General features: G+C 44.5%; 1 protein-coding gene across 1 annotated transcript in view; it reads right to left on the bottom strand.

The window, feature by feature from the left end:
* Nucleotides 1-5737: 5737 nt before the first annotated feature.
* Nucleotides 5738-25165, bottom strand: part of BBS1 (Bardet-Biedl syndrome 1) — a 398008-nt gene continuing 378580 nt past the window's right edge. Inside the window, exons 17-18 of the mRNA XM_040410173.1 lie at nucleotides 13971-14057; nucleotides 5738-7450 (exon numbers count right to left, since the gene is read on the bottom strand). Coding sequence (XP_040266107.1) covers nucleotides 7364-7450; nucleotides 13971-14057 — 174 coding nt within the window. The 3' untranslated portion in view covers nucleotides 5738-7363. The remainder of the gene's footprint in view (nucleotides 7451-13970; nucleotides 14058-25165) is intronic.

Here is a 25165-nt window from a genome sequence, read left to right as displayed (position 1 = left end):
GGGCGGGCTTATTTTTACATGAAGCAAGGAGGCTGTCGCCTCCTTGACTTCAAGCTGACTCTGAAGATAGCAAGAAGGGTGATTAAAACTGCATTTTTATACAGTATGCAGCAACCGATGGAAGAATGAAAAACATCATTGTGAACACACTGGGGGCTACTGTAAGGTAATGATGTCGGTTTTATATGTGTTTTGGAGGTGACAGGTTCCCTTTAAATCACGGAGGCTCTAAAATGGTTATCATGATGGCATATTTTGCTAGGGACAATAGGTACTCGTCTATTTTAGCCACAAATATTGTGTGAAGTGAATGATATATTGTTTCTCTTGTCCTCCCGATTATATCACTAATGTCAATTATGTGACTCACGCCCCGGGACGCCCCCCCCCCCCCCCCTAATTCCTTTTCTTTGTTTTCTCTACCCTAAAACTCAGAATCTGGGAGACACCTGAGCTGTATTAAACCACTATTCTGCCACACGGGAGTCTCAGCAAGAGTTGCACCAAAGAATGATATCTGCTTATTGGCCCAAACATGTGTGGTCAATCTATGCAATGTAGTAATTGACCCTGAAAAGCATTAGGGTATTCTAGAACTGCCCACAGGTAGTAATCTGACAGCAAATGTTGGAGATGATGCTCGCTATTAGACAGCGGTTTATCACATAACCATGACTTGACATAACATAATTGTCCAGCAAGCTAATACAGCTGGAAGTCAGCCAGAGCAGCTTGCCCCATATCTTTTGGTCTCTGAAGGGTGCTTAAACAAAGTTTGGGTCTCTTTTTACCCTAGATAAAGGGGGACATTAGAGTTCACTGCGCCAAAAAACCTCCATGGTACTATAGTATCTATATTTTCCAGGGTACACAAAAGCTTAGGAAGGGTGATTATTTTCAACAGCAACGTACTCAATACTTTCAGCTTGTCCCTGAGATAGCAAGGGCTTGACATTGAGTAGGATTGGGAACTCTCTCTTGTAATATGCATTCCTAGACACTTAAATTGGGAAACTATGGTGGGATGACAAAGTTCCCCGCCAATATGCGAACCCGAACGACAAAGAAGCATATGAAAGGATTTCTGCCAGTTTACTAGGAGATCAGAGAACCTGCCCAAGGTGTCTATAATCGAGGCAGCATATGACAAGGAATTTCTTGGATCTGAGAGAAATAATACCATATAATCAGCATATATACCAATGCGGCTTCTCTGCCACCCAAAGAGATACCTAGTTAATTAATATCCCGTCAAATTGACAGTACCAGGGGCTCGAGCGCTACTGCAAAATAAAGTAAAGGAGACAATGGACACACCTGCCCAGTTCCCCTATGTAAACTAAATAGAAACAAGTTTGCTTAGGGAGCAAGAACAAGAAAGTTCCACTAACAATTATTTATTAAACATTAAAAAAAAAAAAACAAGGAGGGCCCTCCTTGATTTAAGTTTATTATTTGTGTTTTTAAAGTTTATTTAATAAAGAATTGTTAGTGGAATCCCTTAGTGCACCATGCTTTCTTGTTCTTGCTCTCTGAGCAAACTTGTTTCTATCATAGTCATTCTCGCGTCCTGAGAGGCCTGCCTGGCACACAAGCGCAGCAGCCTGTGATCCTTCCCGTATGGGAGTAATTCTGTCTTCATCTAGTGTTGTAGAGTGCTTACATTTGGTGATATAAAAGATTTTTTTTTAAAAAGGGATTTCATTATGCAAAAATAGTAAAACAGAAAAAAAAAACTACTGTATATAAATTTTGTATTGCCATAATTGTATCATTCTGCAGAATAAAGTTATTATATCATATATACCATGGTGAACCTGATATTAAAAAACAAAAAAACAACACTGACAGAATTTCAATTTTTGCCCACATCATCTCCCAAAAAATGAGAAAAAAAGCGATCAGAAAGCAAACATGGTACCAATAAAAAATACAACTTGTCCCACAAAAAATAAGCCCTCACACAGTAAAGTCAACAAAAATTAATAAAAAGTTGTGGCTCTTAAAAACCAGTTTAGAAAATCCCATGTTAGAAAATACAGATGCAGTCCCTTCCCTTCTGAGCCCTGGTGTATCCCCAAACAGCAGTTTACGACCACAAATAGGATGTTACTGTATTCAGGAGAAAATGGGTAGCAAATTCTGGGGTGATATTCTCCTGTTATGCCTTTATGTGAAAAGAAAGTTTGGACCTAAAGCATCATTTTCTTGTTAAAAACATTTAATTTTTCATTTTCACAGCCAAATGTTATAAATTCTATGAAACACCTATCGTTCTTGCGTAGAAGGATAGAATGGGAAGACAAACTATGTTCAACAAGGTGGCCCTCAAGCTGGACAGATGGAAAGGTCCAGGATGGCAGCACAAATCCAGCTCCACCAAACACCAGTACTATAAGAGCCAAGAGGCCACACCTAGCTCACACCTTAACCCCATACACACCAGAAATGGGAAGGGAACCAGACTTAACCACCTCAGCTCCCCTAGCTTAAACACCCTTAATGACCAGACCACTTTTTACAATTCTGCACTACACTACTTTCACGGTTTATTGCTCGGTCATACAACTTACCACCCAAATGAATTTTACCTCCTTTTCTTCTCACTAATAGAGCTTTCATTTGGTGGTATTTCATTGCTGCTGACATTTTTACATTTTTTTTGTTATTAATCGAAATTTACCAAAATTGTTGCAAAAAAATGAGATTTTTCACTTTCAGTTGTCATTTTTTTTTTTTTAAAACTACATTTCTATATACATTTTTCTCTAAATTTATTGTTCTACATGTCTTTGATAAAAAAAATAATGTTTGGGTAAAAAAAAATGGTTTGGGCAAAAGTTATAGCGTTTACAAACTATGGTACAAAAATGTGAATTTCCGCATTTTGAAGCAGCTCTGACTTTCTGAGCACCTGTCATGTTTCCTGAGGTTCTACAATGCCCAGACAGTAGAAAAACCCCACAAATGACCCCATTTCGGAAAGTAGACACCCTAAGGTATTCGCTGATGGGCATAGTGAGTTCATAGAGCTTTTTATTTTTTATCACAAGTTAGTGGAAAATGATGATTTTTTTTTTTTCTTACAAAGTCTCATATTCCACTAACTTGTGTTTGTCTTCTTTCCAAAATGGGGTCACTTGTGGGGTAGTTATACTGCCCTGGCATTTTAGGGGCCCTAATGCCTGAGAAGTAGTTTGAAATTCAAATGTGTAAAAAATGTCCTGTGAAATCCTAAAGGTGCTCTTTAGAATGTGAGAAAAAAATAATAATAATAATAATTTCCGCTAACTTGTGCCAAAAAAAAAACTTTTATGAACTCGCCATGCCCCTCACGGAATACCCTGGGGTGTCTTCTTTCCAAAATGGGGTCACATGTGGGGTATTTATACTGCCCTGCATTTTAGGGGCCCTAAAGCGTGAGAAGTCTGGAATCCAAATGTCTAAAAATGCCCTCCTAAAAGGAATTTGGGCCCCTTTGCGCACCTAGGCTGCAAAAAAGTGTCACACATGTGGTTTCGCCAAACTCAGGAAAAGTTGGGCAATGTGTTTTGGGGTGTCTTTTTACATATACCCATGCTGGGTGAGAGAAATATCTCTCTAAAAGACAACTTTTCCCATTTTTTTATACAAAGTTGTCATTTGACAGAGATATTTCTCTCACCCAGCATGGGTATATGTAAAAAGACACCCCAAAACGCATTGCCCTACTTCTCCTGAGTACGGCGATACCACATGTGTGACACTTTTTTGCAGCCTAGGTGCGCAAAGGGGCCTAAATTCCTTTTAGGAGGGCATTTTTAGACATTTGGATTCCAGACTTCTTCTCAAGCTTTAGGGCCCCTAAAATGCCAGGGCAGTATAAATACCCCACATGTGACCCCATTTTGGAAAGAAGACACCCCAGGGTATTCCGTGAGGGGCATGGCGAGTTCATAAAAGTTTTTTTTTTTGGCACAAGTTAGCGGAAATTTTTTATTTTATTTTTTCTCACAAAGTCTCCCTTTCCGCTAACTTGTGACAAAAAGTTCAATCTTTCATGGACTCAATATGCCCCTCAGCGAATACCTTGGGGTGTCTTCTTTCCGAAATGGGGTCATTTGTGGGGTGTGTTTACTGTTCTGGCATTTTGGGCGGGGCTAAATTGTGAGCAACCCTGTAAAGCCTAAAGGTACTCGTTGGACTTTCGGCCCCTTTACGCACCTAGGCTGCAAAAAAATGTCACACATGTGGTATCGCCGTACTCAGGAGAAGTAGGGCAATGTGTTTTGGGGTGTATTTTTACATATACCCATACTGGGTGAGAGAAATATCTCTGTAAATGACAACCTTTTAATTTTTTTTATACAAAGTTGTCAATTTACAGAGATATTCCTCTCACCCAGCATGGGTATATGTAAAAATACACCCCAAAACACATTGCCCAAATTCCAATGAGAATCTTTACGATTTCACATGGCATTTTTTACGCATTTGGATTCCAAACTACTTCTCACGCTTTAGGTCCCCTAAAGTGCCAGGGCAGTATAAATACTCCACAAGTGACCCCATTTTGGAAAGAAGACACCCCAAGGAATTCCGTGAGGGGCATGGCGAGTTCCTAGAATTTTTTTTTTTTGGCACAAGTTAGCGGAAAATATATATATTTTTTCTCTTACAAAGTCTCATATTCCACTAACTTGTGACAAAAAATAAAATTTTACATGAACTCGCCATGCCCCTCACGAAATACCTTGGGGTATCTTCTTTCCAAAATGGGGTCACTTGTGGGGTATTTATACTGACCTGGAGAAGAAGTCTGGAATATAAATGTTTAAAAATTTTTACGCATTTGGATTCCGTGAGGGGTATGGTGAGTTCATGTGAGATTTTATTTTTTGTCACAAGTTAGTGGAATATAAGACTTTGTAAGAAAAAACAAAAAAACAAAAAAATAATAATAAATTTCCGCTAACTTGTGACAAAAAAAAATAAAATCTTCTATGAACTCGCCATGCCCCTCAAAAGTGATCTTTTTATAGCGCCGCAGCGATTTTACGGTGTTTTTGCAGTGATCATAAAAAAATAAATTCTGTCACTGTGGTGGGGCGGACTGAACGCAAGTGTGCGCACAAGATCAGGCCTGATCGGGCGAACACTGCGTTTTTTTGTAGAGCCTATAGAACATGTCCTATTCTTGTCCGCAATTGCGGACAAGAAAAGGCATTTTCTATATAGTTCTGGCAATGTGCGGATCCGCAAAATGCGGAAAGCACATTGCCGGTGTCCGTGTTTTGCGGATCCGCAAAACACATACGGACGTCTGAATGGAGCCTTACAGGGGGGTGATCAATGACAGGGGGGTGATCAGGGAGTCTATATGTGGTGATCACCCCCCTGTAAGGCTCCATTCAGACGTCCGTATGTGTTTTGCGGATCTGCGGGTCTGCAAAACACATACTGACGTCTGAATGGAGCCTTACAGGGGGGTGATCAATGACAGGGGGGTGATCAGGGAGTCTATATGGGGTGATCACCTTCCTGTAAGGCTCCATTCAGACATCCGTATGTGTTTTGCGCCCGGCGCGTCCAGGAGGAATGAATCGACCGCCTCCGGAACGCAATCCTGCGTTAGGCGGTCCGGAGGCGGTTAAAAGGAAAGTGTCAAAACATGCTACAAACAACACGTTGCCACCAGCAACAAGCATGCACGGCAAAAGTGTGACGTCCACTACCACCAGACCATGACACAGCCGTGACAGGACTCATTTGTAGTGAGCTGTATTTGTATGGACTAAACTGTATAAAGATTATTGTGTACACATTAGTTCACATGCAATAATTTACTTGCTTAATTGAGAATCATTCACTGTATTTAGACAGCAAATATTTAAAGAAAACAGGTTTGTTTTACCCCATTCACGTCACCAAAAGATCACACAATGTACCTTTTCATTTCACGATTCAATAACAATAAGCATTTTTGCAAAAACATTTTTTTACAAGCATTAAATGAGCATTTTCACTATAATTGTTCAGTTGCTACATACATTTACAATACTCCATTATCGTGGAACATGAATCATTAAGGGCCCTTTACACAGGCTGAGAATCTGCAAGATAATCTCTAACGAGCGTTCATAGGAGTGCCGCTGAAAAAGCAAAACACTCTTCCATAGGGTAATAGATCATTCATGTGGACACAAAAATCGTTGTTTACTTGCAGCAGATCGTGCTGTGTAAACAGCCTCTAGTGCCAGAAAACAACGAGTCTGTATAGGGAAGAGCGATGGCATTAGTGATTGGACTCCCCATACTGTGAAGGAGACCGCTGAATGTACAGTAAATGTAGGAGGAGCAAGCAAACGTTTCCTTCCCGACAATATGCTGCTGTATCCTCCTTTGTAAAGGGACTTCTAGTGGACAGATTGTAATGATTGGATAATCGTTAGTGACACCATTGCATTTAGCAATTTAAAGCCAATGACAGATCAAGCATTTTCATGCAAAGATAACATTGTTAACAATCGAACTGTAACAATTATCTGCTCATCTAAATATAACTTAACATGGATTTACACATCCAGATAATTGGGCAGATTATCAGGATTGAACGTTGCTGCGAACGCTTGTTCCCAACAATCTGCCTGTCTAAAGGTGCAGCAAAACACGCGTTCATCGGATGAAACGGTCGTTCGTGCAGGCATCTAAATGATCATTTCTGGACAGCAGATCACGGTGTCTATACAGCGTTCTGCTGTCCAGAAACAATGCAGTTGTATGAGGAAGAGCAAATGCAATAGCTTATACTGGGGAGGTGATCATTGCATGTAAATACACCACTTCACCTCCACTTAACGAGCAACTGATACAGAGATGGCTGTCAGTCACTGATAGATGTGGACAGGGACAAGGTGAAAGCGGGTCAGGAAAGTCCAAATTGGGAAAAAAAAAAGCAGGGGAAATAAGGTAGGCATCTACATGAGCATATCTGTTAAAAAGCATAGTAATCGTGGAAATCTCCTTTAAGTTCAGAAAGAGCACAGGTTTAAATGAATAAATTACAAGTTTTGTTGAATCTATTTTTACAAAACTATAAAACAATCTACTCAGATCCTCCTGCTTTATAACATGCACTGCATTTTTGGGTTACAGGTTATCTTTAACACGTGCCTGACTGCTACCCATCATTGTACATTGTACTTCAATGACCTTAATTTGGTTTCAGAATAATTACATCTGGGAATGGGACATTTGAAAAGTGCAGTTTCTTAAGAATCCATAACTAGAACTATAGTCCTAGAAGGATGCAATCCTTTGTTACTCGGTCTTATTTTCTTTTATACAAGCTCTTTAGATGATGAATTTAGCTCTGTAGACAACTTCAACCAGCCACTAGGCCTTCACTAACTGGCATGTTGATGTGTGCTGTAAGTAACGGCGTACTTTTTCCCTCTCTCAGGACAAAAACCTAGGAAAGACAAGAGAAAATATGATATGATCAATATGCAGCAAATCATACACAGGATTTACCCACATGTCCCACAGATGTAACATGTAACACAAACAAGTGCTCATACTAGGCTTCATTAACTTCCTAATGACAGGGCCTTTTCGTCAACTTAATGACAAAGCCAGATTTTGAAAATCTGATATGTGTGACTACATGAGAGAGTAACCCCGTAAAGGTTTTGTGTCACATACTGTACTTTATTTATGTGATAATAGTTGTGGCGAAACCAACCTCGCCACTGGGTTTTGGAGGGGCCTGGCTGCTGGCCTCTTGCCCCAGGATTATGGGCCCTCTCATCAGCCAGGCCTCATTTGTTCACAAAGGACTTGAACTAACTTGAACTCCTGGTCTAATTCGTGCCATTTTGGGATGTTAAATGTCTGTGTATTGAAAAGGGTTGTGACATTGTATGTTTAAATGGTGATTTCTGTTCTGTTGTCCCCACATGTGTATTGGTGATTTCTCTTTGTCTTGAGAGATAATTGGATTACTCCTCGGGTGTCTCCAGGGCAGAGAGGAGGAAACCATGATGCATTGTGGGGATGTATTGTCTCTGTGTATCCTGCAGTGCTGCATATCTGTCCTGTGTCCCAGTCTTCCTTCTGGTCCCCTAGGGGCGTGAACGATTGGTTGCTGTACTTACATTGTATGTGTTGTAACATATTGATTGGTTGTATTTCAAAACCCTGTGGGCGGACCTGTATTTGCAACAACTGTAATAAAAACCAGGCTGGGTGTGCCAGCACCTCAGACCACTGCTTGACCCTCAACACGGAGCCTTGTCTCGTTATTGGGGGGATCCACTGTATGCTGTTAGAGACTGATTGCCAGGAGTGTAAGCTGATTCCTGTTCGTCTGCTAGCAGCTATTCGTGAGGTTCCAGTTTGGAGTGCTATTTTGTATCCAGTTCGGGAGTTTGGTGTTCTGCAGTAGCTGTGCCTGTCTCTCAGAAAGGGCATATCGCCTAAACGGATTTTAAACCCTTGTCTGCTGAAACGGTCCGTTACATTGGTGGCAAGCGGCGGGATCGTTCCTACAGCCAGAAGGACAGCTACAGGAGACACCATTTCTGTGGATTCTACAATTTAAGGGCAACCCATGTCCCAGTACAGCGACCCTAAAAGCAACAGGATGGAACCAGCAGTGTTATACGAGGAGGAGGACCTGGATGGCCGGGAAGCATTAAGGAAAGGCATCTGGTACCAGGCCCTGGATAATGTACAATACCAGCGGGGTGAGAGTCTCCCCAGTGAAGAGCAGCGGTTGCAGAAGCAAGTGGCCCTGCGGATGCCCTTCCTGGGAGAGCAGCCCCTGGAGGAATGGGTGAAGGAACTAGAGCACCGGGTATGGCAGGAGCTATGGCGGGAGGATGCCTACCAGGCGCTTTGGTGGTATATGGCACAGTATATACCCTGGACAGCCGAACATGACAAGCCAGAGGGAGAGGAGTTTGATGGTCCTGGCTTGTTATGGGAGTCCTTTGCAGAGCCTGACTTCGGGAGCCCTGCACAGTCCAGACTTCAGGACATTTTCTATGAGAGGGAGGCTGGGCATGAGTGGGATGACCCCCATGAGGTAGAGCAAGACCTGGCTCACCTAGCAACCCTGGAGTGGGAACTGGAGCAGGACTACCGAGATCTCTTCCACTCCATTGGGAAGGCTCAGCAGGACGGTAAGGTGACAGACCCAGATCCAGACCCATTCAGCTGGGCAGATATTGTAGAGTGTTACTGGGAAGGACCCCAGGTGGCCGGTAGAGATGGGACCGAGGTCTCTCCACCGGTCCTGCAGGGAATTGGGAGCCCAGTCTCCATTCCCCAGCGGCAGTGTGAAGTGCAGGGAGAGGAGAGCAGCGTCCTCCCTCCCCAGCGGCAGGCTGAGTTACAGGGGGCAGAGGTAGTTGTTCCTGCCCCCCAGCAGCAGGGTGATATGCCGGGAAGGCAGTGTGAAATGCAGGGAGAGGAGATCAGCGTCCTCCCTCCCCAGCGGCAGGCTGAGTTACAGGGGGCAGAGGTAGTTGTTCCTGCCCCCCAGCAGCAGCATGATTTTTTGGGAATTGGGAGCCCAATCTCCATTCCCCAGCGGCCGAGTGATGTACAGGGAATTGGGAGCCCAGTCTCCATTCCCCAGCGGCCGTGTGATTTATTGGGAATTGGGAGCCCAGTCTCCATTCCCCAGCGGCTGTGTGATTTATTGGGAATTGGAGGCCCAGTCTCCATTCCCCAGCGGCAGGCGGAGTTACAGGGGGCAGAGACAGTCGGTCCTGTTCCCCAGCGGCAGAGTGTCCAGCAGGGAATAGAGAGCCCAGTCTCCTCAGCGGCAGCTTAACGCACCAGGGGGAGACAGTAAGCCCCACAACAGTGCAGATGGGACCGTGGTCTCTGCACTTACAGCACAGGGGGTAGAGACAGTCGGCCTCCCCCTCCAACAACCAGGCTCCAACCAGGCTTCCTCCATGGTAACGCTGGCACCAGGGCAGAGTACCGCTGATACCGGCCCACAAAGCAACCTCCACTCCAAGCCAGGAAGCAACACAGAGACCGGGAGTACCAGCTACCAACATAACCTTGGTGGACTTACTGGACAGAGACAGGCTACCAAATTCAACAGGTCCAGTATTGGGTTGTGGGTGGACTGCCAGACTAACTCAGGTACCTGGTTAGTCTTCCCTGGGAGGGGGAGATGTGTGGCGAAACCAACCTCGCCACTGGGTTTTGGAGGGGCCTGGCTGCTGGCCTCTTGCCCCAGGATTATGGGCCCTCTCATCAGCCAGGCCTCATTTGTTCACAAAGGACTTGAACTAACTTGAACTCCTGGTCTAATTCGTGCCATTTTGGGATGTTAAATGTTTGTGTATTGAAAAGGGTTGTGACATTGTATGTTTAAATGGTGATTTCTGTTCTGTTGTCCCCACATGTGTATTGGTGATTCCTCTTTGTCTTGAGAGATAATTGGATTACTCCTCGGGTGTCTCCAGGGCAGAGAGGAGGAAACCATGATGCATTGTGGGGATGTATTGTCTCTGTGTATCCTGCAGTGCTGCATATCTGTCCTGTGTCCCAGTCTTCCTTCTGGTCCCCTAGGGGCGTGAACGATTGGTTGCTGTACTTACATTGTATGTGTTGTAACATATTGATTGGTTGTATTTCAAAACCCTGTGGGCGGACCTGCATTTGCAACAACTGTAATAAAAACCAGGCTGGGTGTGCCAGCACCTCAGACCACTGCTTGACCCTCAACACGGAGCCTTGTCTCGTTATTGGGGGGATCCACTGTATGCTGTTAGAGACTGATTGCCAGGAGTGTAAGCTGATTCCTGTTCGTCTGCTAGCAGCTATTCGTGAGGTTCCAGTTTGGAGTGCTATTTTGTATCCAGTTCGGGAGTTTGGTGTTCTGCAGTAGCTGTGCCTGTCTCTCAGAAAGGGGCATATCGCCTAAACGGATTTTAACCCCTTGTCTGCTGAAACGGTCCGTTACAATAGTTGACCGATATGATTCATCTTTTTTTTAACATGTAGGTATAAAAATTGATGTTTTAAATTTTTTCATATTTGTCATTTGTAGGGCATATTTTTATAGCACAGGACTATGCCAGCCTTTAGGGTGTATAACCTATGTGACTGCAGAGGGTGCATCATTCAACCAAGATGAAGATGCGCCACTGGCTGCCACCACTGCATGCAGCAGCAAGGTCGGACTGTGAGCCCACCCAATGAGATGGCTGCCCCAGGTGGTGATAGACAAAACTACGTGCTGCAGCCTGCATCTAACAGTTAGTGGTATCTCCTGAACCCCGGTGTCTGGATGCTTAATTTGCCTTCCTCAGGATCAACGTTGCAGGATAACTGATAGATATATATCTTTTTTCAGCCTATAAACTATGCTGTTATAATTGTTATGCCTGGCCTGCACTCATTCTCAGTGCTATTATTACTGAAAGTATGCATAAGGCCTCATGCACACGACCGTTCCGTTTTTTGCGGTCCACAAAAAACAGAAGCCCATTGTAGGAATGCCTATTCATGTCTGCAAAACGGACAAGAATAGGACATGTTATATTTTTTTTGCGGGGCTATGGAACGGAGCAACGGATGCGGACAGCGCACGAAGTGCTGTCCGCATCTTTTGCGACCCCGTTGAAGTGAATGGGTCCGCGCCCGAGCTGCAGAAACTGCGGCTCGGATGCGGACAAAAACAACGGTCGTGTGCATGAGGCCTAAGGGTGTATTCACATGCATTTTGTAGTCCACTAAACACAGAGCCGCTAAAAATACAGATAATGTCTGTGTGACATTCATGTTGCATCCATTTTTTCTTTTTTGCAGATCCATTGTACTCGTCTGCAAAAGGGACAAGAATAGGGCATGTTCTATCTTTTTTGCAGGGCTGCAGAACGGATATACAGATGTGGACAGCAGAATTTGTCCTGTGGTGTCTGTTGTGCCCAATATCACCATGGAATGTGTTTACAATCTGTGCTATAAAACCTACTGTTTTAAAGTTAGAGCCCACACAGGCATGGAGCCTGCTCTACAGCAGTAATAGATGTCACTAGTAGAACCAGCCCATAACCGTCTCCGTGTCTGTGTGGGCTGTAACTAGCTGTGATTTCCAAGCTGATCAGAGCCTCTGTCAGCATGATCAACTCTATTCAAAGCAGGAATATGCTGATAAAAATGATACCTATTTATCTTTGTAGTGTTCCTGAGATAAGGATTTTTATCTTTATGCAAATCAGGCAGTTGGAGCACCAAGAGGCTTCGAGCACGACTACAACTAATGGCTCTGTCTGTGCCTGCGCTATGACTCACTCAACAATTTTTAATTTTGAGAAACCGGATATTAATATTTACCGATTATAACACATTTAAATCTTACATTTTTAAATTTAAAAGAACTACTGCAGCCATCTACTCCTTGCCGTCCCCTCAGATCAGCAGGCATGAACAAACCAACCATACCCAGATTCTACTGTTATGGAATATTGAGACAAAATGGATACTTGCTTGTTGAGAACCATACTTTAACTAAAATGGCGGCCAGGCACCCAGCCAACGCCTAGATCAAGAATCTTACTTTCATGCTTCATTGTGTACCTCAAGACAGTTTCTGTTCATCTCAAGAAAGCAGCTTCCCCATCTAGGAGGGGGTAGGGGGGAACTTCCTCTTGCACACGGATGTGACAGAAAATACAGAGTTTATAGCCAATAGAAAAGATATACACCCCCCACTCCTTCCTGTTCTATATTTGCTGCCCTATATACTGTCTGCTGTTCCGCAATAAACCAGAGATCTTGCTTTGACTCCCAGCTGTGTGTGTCTCAGTTTGATCTTTCTGTGCATGTATTCATTTAACATTGATTTGGAGCAGTACATCAACTGAACTGGCAGTTTGACCAGATCCAGAACACTACCATAAAAATTTTGGTGCCAGTGCCTGTTGTAATGCAGCCCCTACTCTCTGGAATACACTACTCAGACCAATAAGAGGGATATCATCATTGGACTCTTAAAACAAGAGTCAAAATGCATCTGTTCAATTTGCCATTTAACGGCCATTTTCAGAACTAATTGAAGTCAATGGGGGTATTCACATGGACGTTTTTTTTAACAGCCAGTAAACAGCAGCCATCAAAAAAATAGGACGTCCTATTTTTGGCCATTTTAATGGCCAGATGGACTCCATTGAAATCAATGGGGCCATTTTTAAAGGCCTTTTAGACAGGAGTACACCAGTCTAACGGTCCTTAATATGGGTACACTAGTGAAAAATGGTAATGGTAATTTAAAAAAAAGTAAATAAAAAAAAAAAATTACTCACCTCATCCACTTGCATGCACATAGACAATTGCTCCTCATTTGATGGTGAAGGACCTGCGCTGTCATGTGCTCCCAGCGATCACGAGCATGTCCTTCAGCTGCAAGTGAAGAGCGAGTGTCCCTATGGGTGCAAGTGGACGAGGTAATTTTATTATAATTTTTTTTTAACACAAGCAAATCTGGGGAGGCACTAATGGGGGTATTAATCATACTGGGGGCCACTAATAGGGAATTATTTGTACTGTGGGGGAACTATGGGGGCCATTATTAACAGTGGGGGAGGGGGGCACATTATGTGATGACCAGGGGGCACTATGTATATTGTGAGGGCACTGCAAGGGTTAAGATGTTTAAAAAAAAAGCCAATAAAAGTCATCCATTTTTAATGGCCATTAAAAAGAGATGCAAAACTGCTATGGAAAAAGGACAGATGGCCGGAAAATGGATGCACACATGGATGCAAAACGGTCATGAAAAATGGACAGTGTGTTTTTTTTTCACTGTTGTGTGCCCATATCCTAATAGTACCATCCTGTCAGTAAAGTGCAGAACCTTTCGGAAGGAGGGTGAAAGTGAAAAATGGCATTCTGCATACTATCTGTTAATGATGGATTATGAGGTGTTCTGTGATTGAGGACTCAAAAAAAGTGTCATCTACCTTAATTATATCAGAGATCCCTTTATCAGTGCAACAATCAACATATGTCTCGATAGGATAGTTCAAGCCAGGAACCAGCAATGGAACCTAAGAAAGAAAAAAATAAATTAGGAGCAGCGATTATCAGGAGCCATCAAGTATAATGTACAGAACTAGGATTCCAATGTAATGAATACATATAGTGAAGAAACCTCAGCTGAGAAATACTATATGCAGCAAATACTGCATCAGCTGTGACAGAGAAGGGGGCTAGCTACTGTAATGAGATAGTCAGATAGCCCTTTTCATTCACACACAGGACAGTGTCCTTCATCAGCATGAGATCTGTGTCATGACCAAGCTGGGAGTGGGTGTACTCAGAACACAGCTGACAGCAGGAGATAAAGGCACTAAAGTGCTATATGTGCCATATGTTCTAGTCTAAACACATAGAGGGTCATCTATCAAACATAGTGTAAATTAGAACTGGCTTAGCTGCTCATAGCAACCAACCAGATTCCACCTTTCATTTTGGACAGCTCCTTTGGAAAATGAAAGAAGGAATGTGATTGGTTGCTATGGGCAACTAAGCCAGTTCTACTTTACACCAGTTTGACAAATGACCCCCATATATTCTATCTAGACAACCAGTTTAACCCCGTGAAAAGGTTTTGGAGAGTGAAACCAAATTCTGGCAATGGGCTCAGAGTGACTCAGGCTACTTTCACACTTGCGTTCGGAGCGGATCCGTCTGATGTTTCATCAGACGGATCCGCTCCGATAATGCAGACGTTCGCATCCGTTCAGAACGGATGCGTCTGCATTAAAACTTAGAAAATTTTCTAAGTGTGAAAGTTGTCTGAGCGGATCCGTTCAGACTTTACATTGTAAGTCAATGGGGAACGGATCCGCTTGAAGATTGAGCCATATGGTGTCATCTTCAAGCGGATCCGCCCCCATTGACTTACATTGTAAGTCTGGACGGATCCGCTCGCCTCCGCATGGCCAGGCGGACACCCGAACGCTGCAAGCAGCGTTCAGGTGTCCGCTCACTGAGCGGAGCGGAGGCTGAGCGCTGGCAGGCGGATGCATTCTCAGTGGATCCGCCTCCACTGAGAATGCATTAGGGCCAGACGGATGCGTTCGGGGCCGCTCGTGAGCCCCTTCAAACGGTGCGCACGAGCGGACACCCGAACGCTCGTGTGAAAGTAGCCTCAACAACATAAAAAAAAAAACCTCATGCTTACCTCACCAATCCCTTAGGCCCTTTTCACACGAGCGAAAACGTGAACATGACGTGAACGCATAGCACCCGCACTGAATCCTGACCCATTCATTTCAATGGGGCTGTGTACAGTCGTGGCCAAAAGTTTTGAGAATGACACAAATATTAGTTTTCACAAAGTTTCTGCTAAACTGCTTTTAGATCTTTGTTTCAGTTGTTTCTGTGATGTAGTGAAATATAATTACACGCACTTCATACGTTTCAAAGGCTTTTATCGACAATTACATGACATTTATGCAAAGAGTCAGTATTTGCAGTGTTGGCCCTTCTTTTTCAGGACCTCTGCAATTCGACTGGGCATGCTCTCAATCAACTTCTGGGCCAATTCCTGACTGATAGCAACCCATTCTTTCATAATCACTTCTTGGAGTTTGTCAGAATTAGTGGGTTTTTGTTTGTCCACCCGCCTCTTGAGGATTGACCACAAGTTCTCAATGGGATTAAGATCTAGGGAGTTTCCAGGCCATGGACCCAAAATGTCAACGTTTTGGTCCCCGAGCCACTTAGTTATCACTTTTGCCTTATGGCACGGTGCTCCATCGTTCTGGAAAATGCATTGTTCTTCACCAAACTGTTGTTGGATTGTCGGAAGAAGTTGCTGTTGGAGGGTGTTTTGGTACCATTCTTTATTCATGGCTGTGTTTTTGGGCAAAATTGTGAGTGAGCCCACTCCCTTGGATGAGAAGCAACCCCACACATGAATGGTCTCAGGATGCTTTACTGTTGGCATGACACAGGACTGATGGTAGCGCTCACCTTTTCTTCTCCGCACAAGCCTTTTTCCAGATGCCCCAAAAAATCGGAAAGAGGCTTCATCTGAGAATATGACTTTGCCCCAGTCCTCAACAGTCCATTCACCATACTTTCTGCAGAAGATCAATCTGTCCCTGATGTTTTTTTTGGAGAGAAGTGGCTTCTTTGCTGGCCTTCTTGACACCAGGCCATCTTCCAAAAGTCTTCGCCTCACTGTGCGTGCAGATGCGCTCACACCTGCCTGCTGCCATTCCTGAGCAAGCTCTGCACTGGTGGCACTCCGATCACGCAGCTGAATCCTCTTTAGGAGACGATTCTGGCGCTTGCTGGACTTTCTTGGACGCCCTGAAGCCTTCTTAACAAGAATTGAACCTCTTTCCTTGAAGTTCTTGATGGTCCTATAAATTGTTGATTGAGGTGCAATCTTAGTAGCCACAATATCCTTGCCTGTGAAGCCATTTTTATGCAACGCAATGATAGCTGCACGTGTTTCTTTGCAGGTCACCATGGTTAACAATGGAAGAACAATAATTTCAAGCATCACCCTCCTTTTAACATGTCAAGTCTGCCATTTTAACCCAATCAGCCTGACATAATGATCTCCAGCCTTGTGCTTGTCAACATTCTCACCTGAGTTAACAAGACGATTACTGAAATGATCTCAGCAGGTCCTTTAATGACAGCAATGAAATGCAGTGGAAATTTTTTTTGGGATTAAGTTAATTTTCATGGCAAAGAAGGACTATGCAATTCATCTGATCACTCTTCATAACATTCTGGAGTATATGCAAATTGCTATTCTAAAAACTTAAGCAGCAACTTTTCCAATTTCAAATATTTATGTAATTCTCAAAACTTTTGGCCACGACTGTACATGAGCGTTGTTTTTCCACGCATCAGTTCTGTGTTGTGTGAAAATCGCAGCATGTTCTATATTCTGCGTTTTTCACGCAGCCCTGGCTCCATAGAAGAGAATGGGGCTGCGTGAAAAACGCATTGCGTCCGCAAGCAAGTGCGGGTGCGATGCGTTTTTCACTGATGGTTGCTGAGAGATGTTGTTTGTAAACCTTCAGTTTTTTATCACGCGCGTGAAAAACGCATCAAAACACATTGCATCCGCGCGGAAAAAACTGAACAACTGAACGCAATCGCAGACAAAACTGACTGAACTTGCTTGCAAAATAGTGCAAGTTTTACTGAACGCACCCTGAACGCATCCGGACCTAATCCGTCACACTCATGTGAAAGGGGCCTTACTGCTACTGTTTTGCCACTTTACGGGTTCCTGCAGCTCTCTACTTTCTGCTTTTGTCTCCACACACACATGAAATACCTGGAAATGACCTCTCCAGCAATTACTTGCTCCACTGGTGACCCACTTAAACCTGTGATTAGCGAAGTGAATATTTCCTGTTTGTTAAGACACAAGTCAGAAGTAGAGAGCAGCACAGCCTGAGTAGTGTTGTAACATCAAAGGCAGGGGATCAGTAAAGCAAATTCACTCTAATGTTATTTTACGTTATTAAGTCACTCTAAGCTCATTGCCACATTTTTTTTTACTGCAAAACCCCTTTATTGACCAGTAGTTTTGAGCAAAGCGAAGAATCTGAAGCGGAATTCGGTCCGAAGTTTAGGAAAACTTTGATTTGGAACTAAGCCGAATTTCCTTGCTTTTTATGTTAACAAATCAGTGTTTCCTAAAATGGCGGCTGCCCGTGTTACAAAGTGAAAGTAAGAAGCCTGGGAACACAATATCACCCATAATGCCATGTAGCCAGTCATCCCCTGTGATATCACAGCCCTATAAAAGCCTCATTCCGCGTGGTCTCCGCACTTGTCCTGTGTTGGATGTCCATTGTGGTACTTATGGTCCGCTGCGGTCATCCTCCATTGTATGCATTTTTGCTAGGGATTGCCATTAGCAGTGGGCCACAAGTGCAGGATCTGCCCCCCCCCCCCCCCCCCCCCGTATAGATGCACCACTGCATATGGGGTTGAGCACTTCCTGCTTTTTAATACCACGCCAATTTGTAGTTTGTATTTTGAATTTTTTGGAGGTGTAGAAACTCCTAGTCTGAATGTGCCTTTATTTCCATCCACAGGCAGCATTCTGGTGCACATATGAGGCCCGGGCTATATCAGCCAGTCTTGGGTGGGGCTCCGAACTCTCTGCCTCCTCCCATTGTATGCATGGTCACATGCTGGAGGTTACTGGGAGATTGCTTTGAGTCGGACCTCGCGCTCCTATAATTCGCCCACTGGCTCCTGGTATTGCCCATACGGCCCAGGTAGGTTTAGCGTTAGGTCCCGAGCTACTTGAGAAACCTTGGCGCGGTGCTCGGGCTCAGACATGTCCTCCAAGCAGGATATGTTGGCTAATTCTCAATTTTACACCAGTACGAGGGTTATATTATTTTTACTGTTTATCACATCCACACATTTGCTATCCTGTGTAGGATGTCCATTGTGGTACTTGTGGTCCGCTGCAGGCATCCTCCATTGTATGCATTTTTGCTGGGGATTGCCATTAGCAGTGGGCCACAAGTGCCGGATCTGCCCCCCAGTATAGATGCACCACTGCATACGGGGTTGAGCACTTCCTGCTTTTTAATACCACGCCAATTTGTAGTTTGTATTGTGAACACAAGATCACCCATAATGCCATGTAGCCAGCCATCCCGTGATATCACAGCCCTATAAAAGCCTCATTCCACGCGGTCTCCGCCATTGTCCTGTGAGCTGGTGTCACGGGTCATACGTGGAAGGAAAGACAACCAAATGGAACCACAACAAAACAACAGACTAGGCCCCACACCTAGGGAACAAAGAGGTCACCTCCTAACAATCCCTGATTCTCTCCCTATGCTCCTAACAACATGTGAAAATCTCGAAAGGTAGAGATGCACATGCACAGGAACCTGAGACTGCTGAAACACTGCACCAAACCCTCAGCTTAGGGAACAGGGAAAGAGGCAACCGACTCCTTCCAAACGGGAGGAGCTAGTGTCTCCCTGAGGCCTAGTCAGAACAGACACACCAAGAAAAGGGAAAAGGACTTAGCTTGAAAAGCAACTGGAACAGGAGAACCACCACACAAGCAGAGCACTCCACAGAAGAACTATCAGCTGCATGGAAACAAGTGAGAGGCGGAACATATAAAGAGCCACCTGACTGATAATGAGCAGCATCTGCGAAGGGGTGGAAACCTGTCAGCAACAATGAAAACAAGAGAGATCTGTCCGATAGATGCCTGAATCTTCCATCTATCTGAACTTCTAAGATCTCTCCCAGGGCCGGCGGTGACAGCTGGGCATAGGGAGAGAGACGTAACAAGTGCTCATGCACTAGGGACAGTGTTGCTGCAAAGTGTTAATAGGACAATATTAGAGAGGGACAGTGTATCGCCATGTGCATCACTGTGTAGTGCACAGACATTAATAGTTAATCCGTTCTGTTAGGGATACAGTTACTGTGCCTCAGTATTAAAGGCAGGTGTAATATATCGCTGTGTGCATCATTGTGCAGTGCACTGGCATTCAGAGTTAAGCTGTTATTTTAATGATACAGTTAGGCCTCTTTCACGCGAGCGTGAAGGATTGGCTCCGGATGCGTTCAGTAAAACTGGCACCATTTTGCAAGCAAGTTCAGTCAGTTTTTCTTTTTTTAGTAAAACTTTTTATTGTTCACTGTTAGAAAAACAAAAGCTCACACAGAGCTATCTTCACAAACACGGAGCATGTAGTGAACAGTTTTACATCAGTTTACAACATAAGTACAGAAAACAATAATGTACATTAAAAAAAACAAAAAAAAACAAGCGTCCTTCATAAAGAAAAAAATAAAAAAATAATAATAATTGTATCATCCATGAACCAGCTTTAGTCTTGAAGCCTGGTCTCCAGCGAGAGCCTCCCATGTGATGTTATGCGTCAGCCTAATAATGGTGCCATAGAAGTGTGTCATCAAGGCCTCAATTGTAGTCTACCAAGTGTGCCTTTCAGTTGTTCTGTTAAGTACCACTGTGTTAGAGTTAAGGGTCTCATAATGCTTTCAATCTCCAAATTAGTGAGGAGTTGTAGTAGGAAATTACACCATTTCTTAATGAAATTCCCGATCTTCTTTTCCTTACATCTCTCTGCTTCTATTCACACCAACGCCAACAGATTTTTCAAGTTTTCAATGACCACCTCTTTGGTGGGAATGGTGGTTGTAGCCAATGTTGTAATAGACCTCTCTTTGTAGCCATACAAATGGCATGAAACAAAACCAGCAGTGTCTGCTCCACACGTCCCTTACCTCCTTATGTTTCCCAGTAGTGAAAGAGATAGGTCATAGGACTCAAAGGAACTTCAAGATTCCAAATGTCCTTAACCATGCTTGCTATTTGTTTCCACAGAGCATATGACTGCGGGCAGGTACACAGTCCATGAAATAAATCCGTATGTGGTGTAAGACATTTCGGACAGCTTGTTAATCTATCTGACTTATTTGGAGCTGGAGGAAGATTAAAAGTATATATGGCATTATGCATTATTCTAAAATGCGTATACCTCTAATTTTCATTTAAGATGGAATTTCTCAAAGCCCACCAACCTTTCAGAATTTTATCCCCAGCCTCTCGATCCTCAAGTAATCGAGCCCAAGGTATAAAGGCCTGTTGGGGTAATCCATCTCCTAATGCTTCTCTGATTTGGCAGTATATGGAGCATATGGACTGTGGACCCGTCCCTCTAAGTAGGATCTTGTCAAAACTGTTCTAAATAATTTCTCCCGAAAGATTAGACAACCTGTCATTAAGGAATTTCCTGACTTGTGCATATTGGATGGTCTGAAAGGAGCTTAAGTTTTATTTATCCCTGGTCTCTTGTGGTGTCAACCACCTATTTTCTGATTCATGCATCATGTGTTGAGCCGTCATGATCCCTTTCTCTCTTCATTCTCTGAAGAGACCACTGCTCCTGCCCAAGTGCAGTCAGTTTGTCTGCGATTGCATTCGGTTATAAAAAAAAATCCGCACAGGTGCAATGCGTTTTTAACACGCGTGATAAAAAAACTGAAGGTTTACAAACAACATCTCTTAGCAACCATCAGTGAAAAACACATTGCATCTGCACTTGCTTCCGGATGCAATGTGTTTTTCACTGAAGCCCCATTCACTTCTAAGGGGCCAGGGCTGCGTGAAAAATGCAGAATATAGAACATGCTGCGTTTTTCACTCAACGCAGAACTGATGTGTGAAAAAAAAATGCTCATGTACACAGACCCATTTAAATAAATGGGTAAGGATTCAGTGCGGGTGCCATGCATTCACGTCACGCATTGCACCTGTGCGGAAAACTAGTACAGACTTAGAGAAGAGGTTCACTGCGGACTCCTTTAGGCGTGCTCCCAGTCAGGTGGGAGCACATGTTGCGAGAGTTCAGGGATGTGCACAAGACAGAGGCGATGGTGACATAAGTGACTTGCAAACATTAGTAGATTATGATGTAGCCGATCGCATGTTGGAGCCAGGTGAAGGAGAATCATCATCAGGGGGTGAGTGTAGCAGTGTGCCCGTGAGACAGAAGGATGGAAGCGTGCTCGTGAGACAGAAGGGTGGAAGCAGTGGGAGATCTGAAGCCAAGCGTGGGAGGGGTACACCGTCTGCTACTCAGGAGACTACCTGTGAGGAACACACTAGCAGTGCAAGGGTTCATAAAAGCAGTGGCAGGCAGGCATCACGCAGAGGTGAAGGGAAAATGCCATACTCAGCCGTGTGGGAACTTTTCACCAAGTCACTGCGGAACGTTAGAATGGCAGTATGCAGGATGTTTGGGCAGAAGTGGGGGCACGGCCAGGGTGCTAATGTTGGCACGATGGCCAGTCTTACCTTTAAGATGCATGGCCATGTATCTTCCATAGTGTCCCTGCTCAGGGAACAGACACAAGTGAATTTACCCACAGGGTAGATGCTATTTTCCAGTGGGCTAAGGACCTTCCTGACATCATTGCCCAATGCGACCAGACATATGGGGGAGGAGCCGAAAGCTGGTTTCTTGTAACTACAGAGAGGAGCCCTGCTGGAGTGTGGCGAGTCCTTGCTCAAATATTGGGCAGGGGCCAGAGAGGGAGTGTGTGTGTCTTGTCCCTGTGTGTTTCTCTTTGTGAATATGTGTCCCTGTGTGTGTGTCACCATGCCCAAGGTGTTCAGGATGTTCTGTGCGGTCATGTGTGCTCTAGTCGCCAACAGTCGGGAACGGGGCTATAGAGTGTTATTTTTTTTTTTGTTTATTAACAATTCAGGTGCCGGCACTACTGTGAGGGGCCACTAAAGGAGGAATTCTACTGAAGGCCTCTGCACACAAACTTTATTTTTCCATTTACGCTCCGTTTTTATACGGACCGTATACGGAACCATTCATTTCAATGGATCCACAAAACAAACCGAAGGTACTCCGTATGCATTCCGTTTCCGCATTTCCGTTCCGTGCAAAGATAGAACATGTCCTATTATTGTCCGCATAATGGACAAGGACAGTACTGTTCTAATCAGCGGCCAGGAATGCACAAGGACGTCATCCATATTTCTTGCGGATCAGTTTTTTTGCGGACCTCAAAATACTGAAAAAGCCATACGGTCGTCTGCAAGAGGCCTAAGGGTAAATTCAATTTTGTTGGGCCCAAAGGGGATTGGGTGGAATTGGGACATGTATAGACAGACATTAAGCAGGGTTAGAGGCATAGCTTTGTGGAAACAAATTAGCTGTTTCATGCTACGCATGCTGTTGATAATAACCATCCTTCAGCTTTTTAAAAGTTGAGAGTTACGACCCCATGGGAATGCACCCTTAGTAAGACATTGCCCACCTTTCACCATGTATCGCCCAGCTACCTAACTACTCCACTCAGCAACAGCACAGGCTTGATGACGGCCCTGCGTTAACACATGGAGTGTCACCATAAAGTGGTGTGGGAAAACTGTACCACTCATTTAGTCTTACAGCCTGATGCAGCAACCGTTGCATCTCCCACTGGCCCACTCCCCTTCTCAAGCAGTCAGGGCTAGTCAACGTCAGCAGAAGGAAGCAGTCGTTCCTTCCCATAGACTTTAATGTTGTCTATTTCTCCTGATGCTCCTCCTCATCACTTGATTCAACAGCAATCGATCAATGTGGTGACTGCAAAAAGACAACAGTATGCATGCACTCATCCAACGACACACAAGCTGCACATGCACCTGGCCAAGTTGCTGGTACTACAGACCCTCCCTTTCCATGTAGTTGACTCTGCACATTTCATAGAACTGATGGCTTGTGCTCACCCAAGGTGGAGAGTCCCAAGCCGACATTACTTTTCCAAAAAAGCTGTACCAGCCCTGGACATGTACGTATGCTGGGCAGATGGTGGGATAGTCCTTGGGCCTCTCAGTGTCTGGTAGAGTTCACTCCAGCGATGATGTATAGAGTTATAACTATGGTCAATAGGGTAAATGTGGTTCTGGCCTATACACACCAGCAACTTGGCCAGATGATGGCATTGTCACCTCCACGTTGTAATGCTGGGATTTCTGTGCCAATGTCCTCCTCATCCTCTACCTTATCCTCACCCTACCTTCTAGGCACAGTTCACAGTGGTCCTCCAGCATATCACCTATGCAAAGCTAGGCATTGTCACGTGGTTCTGTGCCTGGTCAGCCTTTGAGAATGGGGCCACACCAGGGAGGGACTGCTCAGCGTCATCAATAAAAATAAAAATCGAACACTGGCTGTTTCCTCACTAACTGGAGATAGGAACCATGGTTACTGATAATGGAAAGAACATTTTGTCTGCACTGCATCAGGGAGGGCTGACCCATGCACCCCGCAAGGCGCATATCTTCAATCTCACTGTCACTCGGTTCCTCAAGTCTTCCACTGAACTGAAAGCTGTTAAAAATGTCCAGGAAACGGTGCTTGCACTTTAGTACTCTACCATGCAAAATATGCCCTCCTTGAGCTGCAAAGGCAAAATGCTCTTCTGCAACATTGCCTGATATGTGATACTTCCACCCGTTGGAACTCCACTGTACGAGCAGTGGAAGAAGCGGTCAACAATTTCTTAATGCTGCAGACAAAAAGGTCTACTCCCCGATGTAACCTCCACTTTAGCCAGTGGCAGCTCATGCGTGACACGAGCCATTTGCTCAGGCCCTTTGAGGAGGCCACTTTATTTGTCAGTCTGCAGAACTACGGGATGAGTGATATAATTCCACTCCTTCACGATCTGGAGGGGATGCTGAGAAATAGGACAGAAGACGTGGAGCTTACATCTCATGGCCACCTGAGCCCTGGGAGGATGAACTGGCAGAGGAGGAGGAGGACGACGACGAGGAGGAGTAGGACATAAATGCCCAGGAATTTTATACACAACTAGGTGGTTTATCTGCCCAAGCGATAGGAGAGGAGCAGAAGGAGCACGAGGAGCTGGGGGGTGATGATGAAGATGATCCTGACAGATAGTGGCAGTATGCAGTAGAGATGAAGGCAGAGGCCCTCTGAGTCCCTTGCGCAAATGGCCAGATGCATGCTTTCTTGTTTGTGTAGTGAAAGCTACATTGTCAGAATTCGGCAAAGGGATGATTACTGGCTATCCACATTGTTAGACCCTTGCTACAGGTCAAAAATGGGGGCATTTTTAGACCTTCTGAGAAGAATGTAAAAATTGACTACTATAGAGACATGCGGTGTAGTCGGTTGGTTGCTGCCTACAAGCGTCATCTGGCATCCTCATGAAGGTCTGACTGGGGGGACCCTCTGTGCTAACGCTCCACTGCCATGACTGGTGAGATGGGAATGGTAGGAGCAGCACCAGCTCCATAAGAAGCAACTTAAAGGGATTAAGCTTTTTTTGCATTAAAAAAATCAAACCTGTGGAGGAAAGATTAGTTAACAGATACTTACCTTCCAAAGTGCAGCCGTTCCTGAGATCTGCCTCCCGGTAATGTGGTCCCTCCAGATGTCTTTTCTTTGCTTCCGGAATAGTCAGTCTTCTTGTCTTCCGCTCCTCTCTACCTGGCTTGAGCAGGAGACGGATCGTCACTAATGACGTCACCACCTCCTGCAAGTGGAAGCGCCGGCCTCAGTCTTCTTCCCCAGTTTGCTGAGGAGAGCCGTGCAAGCCACGCCCATAGGGCGATGGAGATTGGGGCTATGGAGATTGC

Source organism: Bufo bufo, chromosome 10, assembly GCF_905171765.1.
Source record: "Bufo bufo chromosome 10, aBufBuf1.1, whole genome shotgun sequence".
Lineage (NCBI taxonomy): Eukaryota > Metazoa > Chordata > Amphibia > Anura > Bufonidae > Bufo > Bufo bufo.
This window is presented reverse-complemented; position numbering and strand designations above follow the sequence as displayed.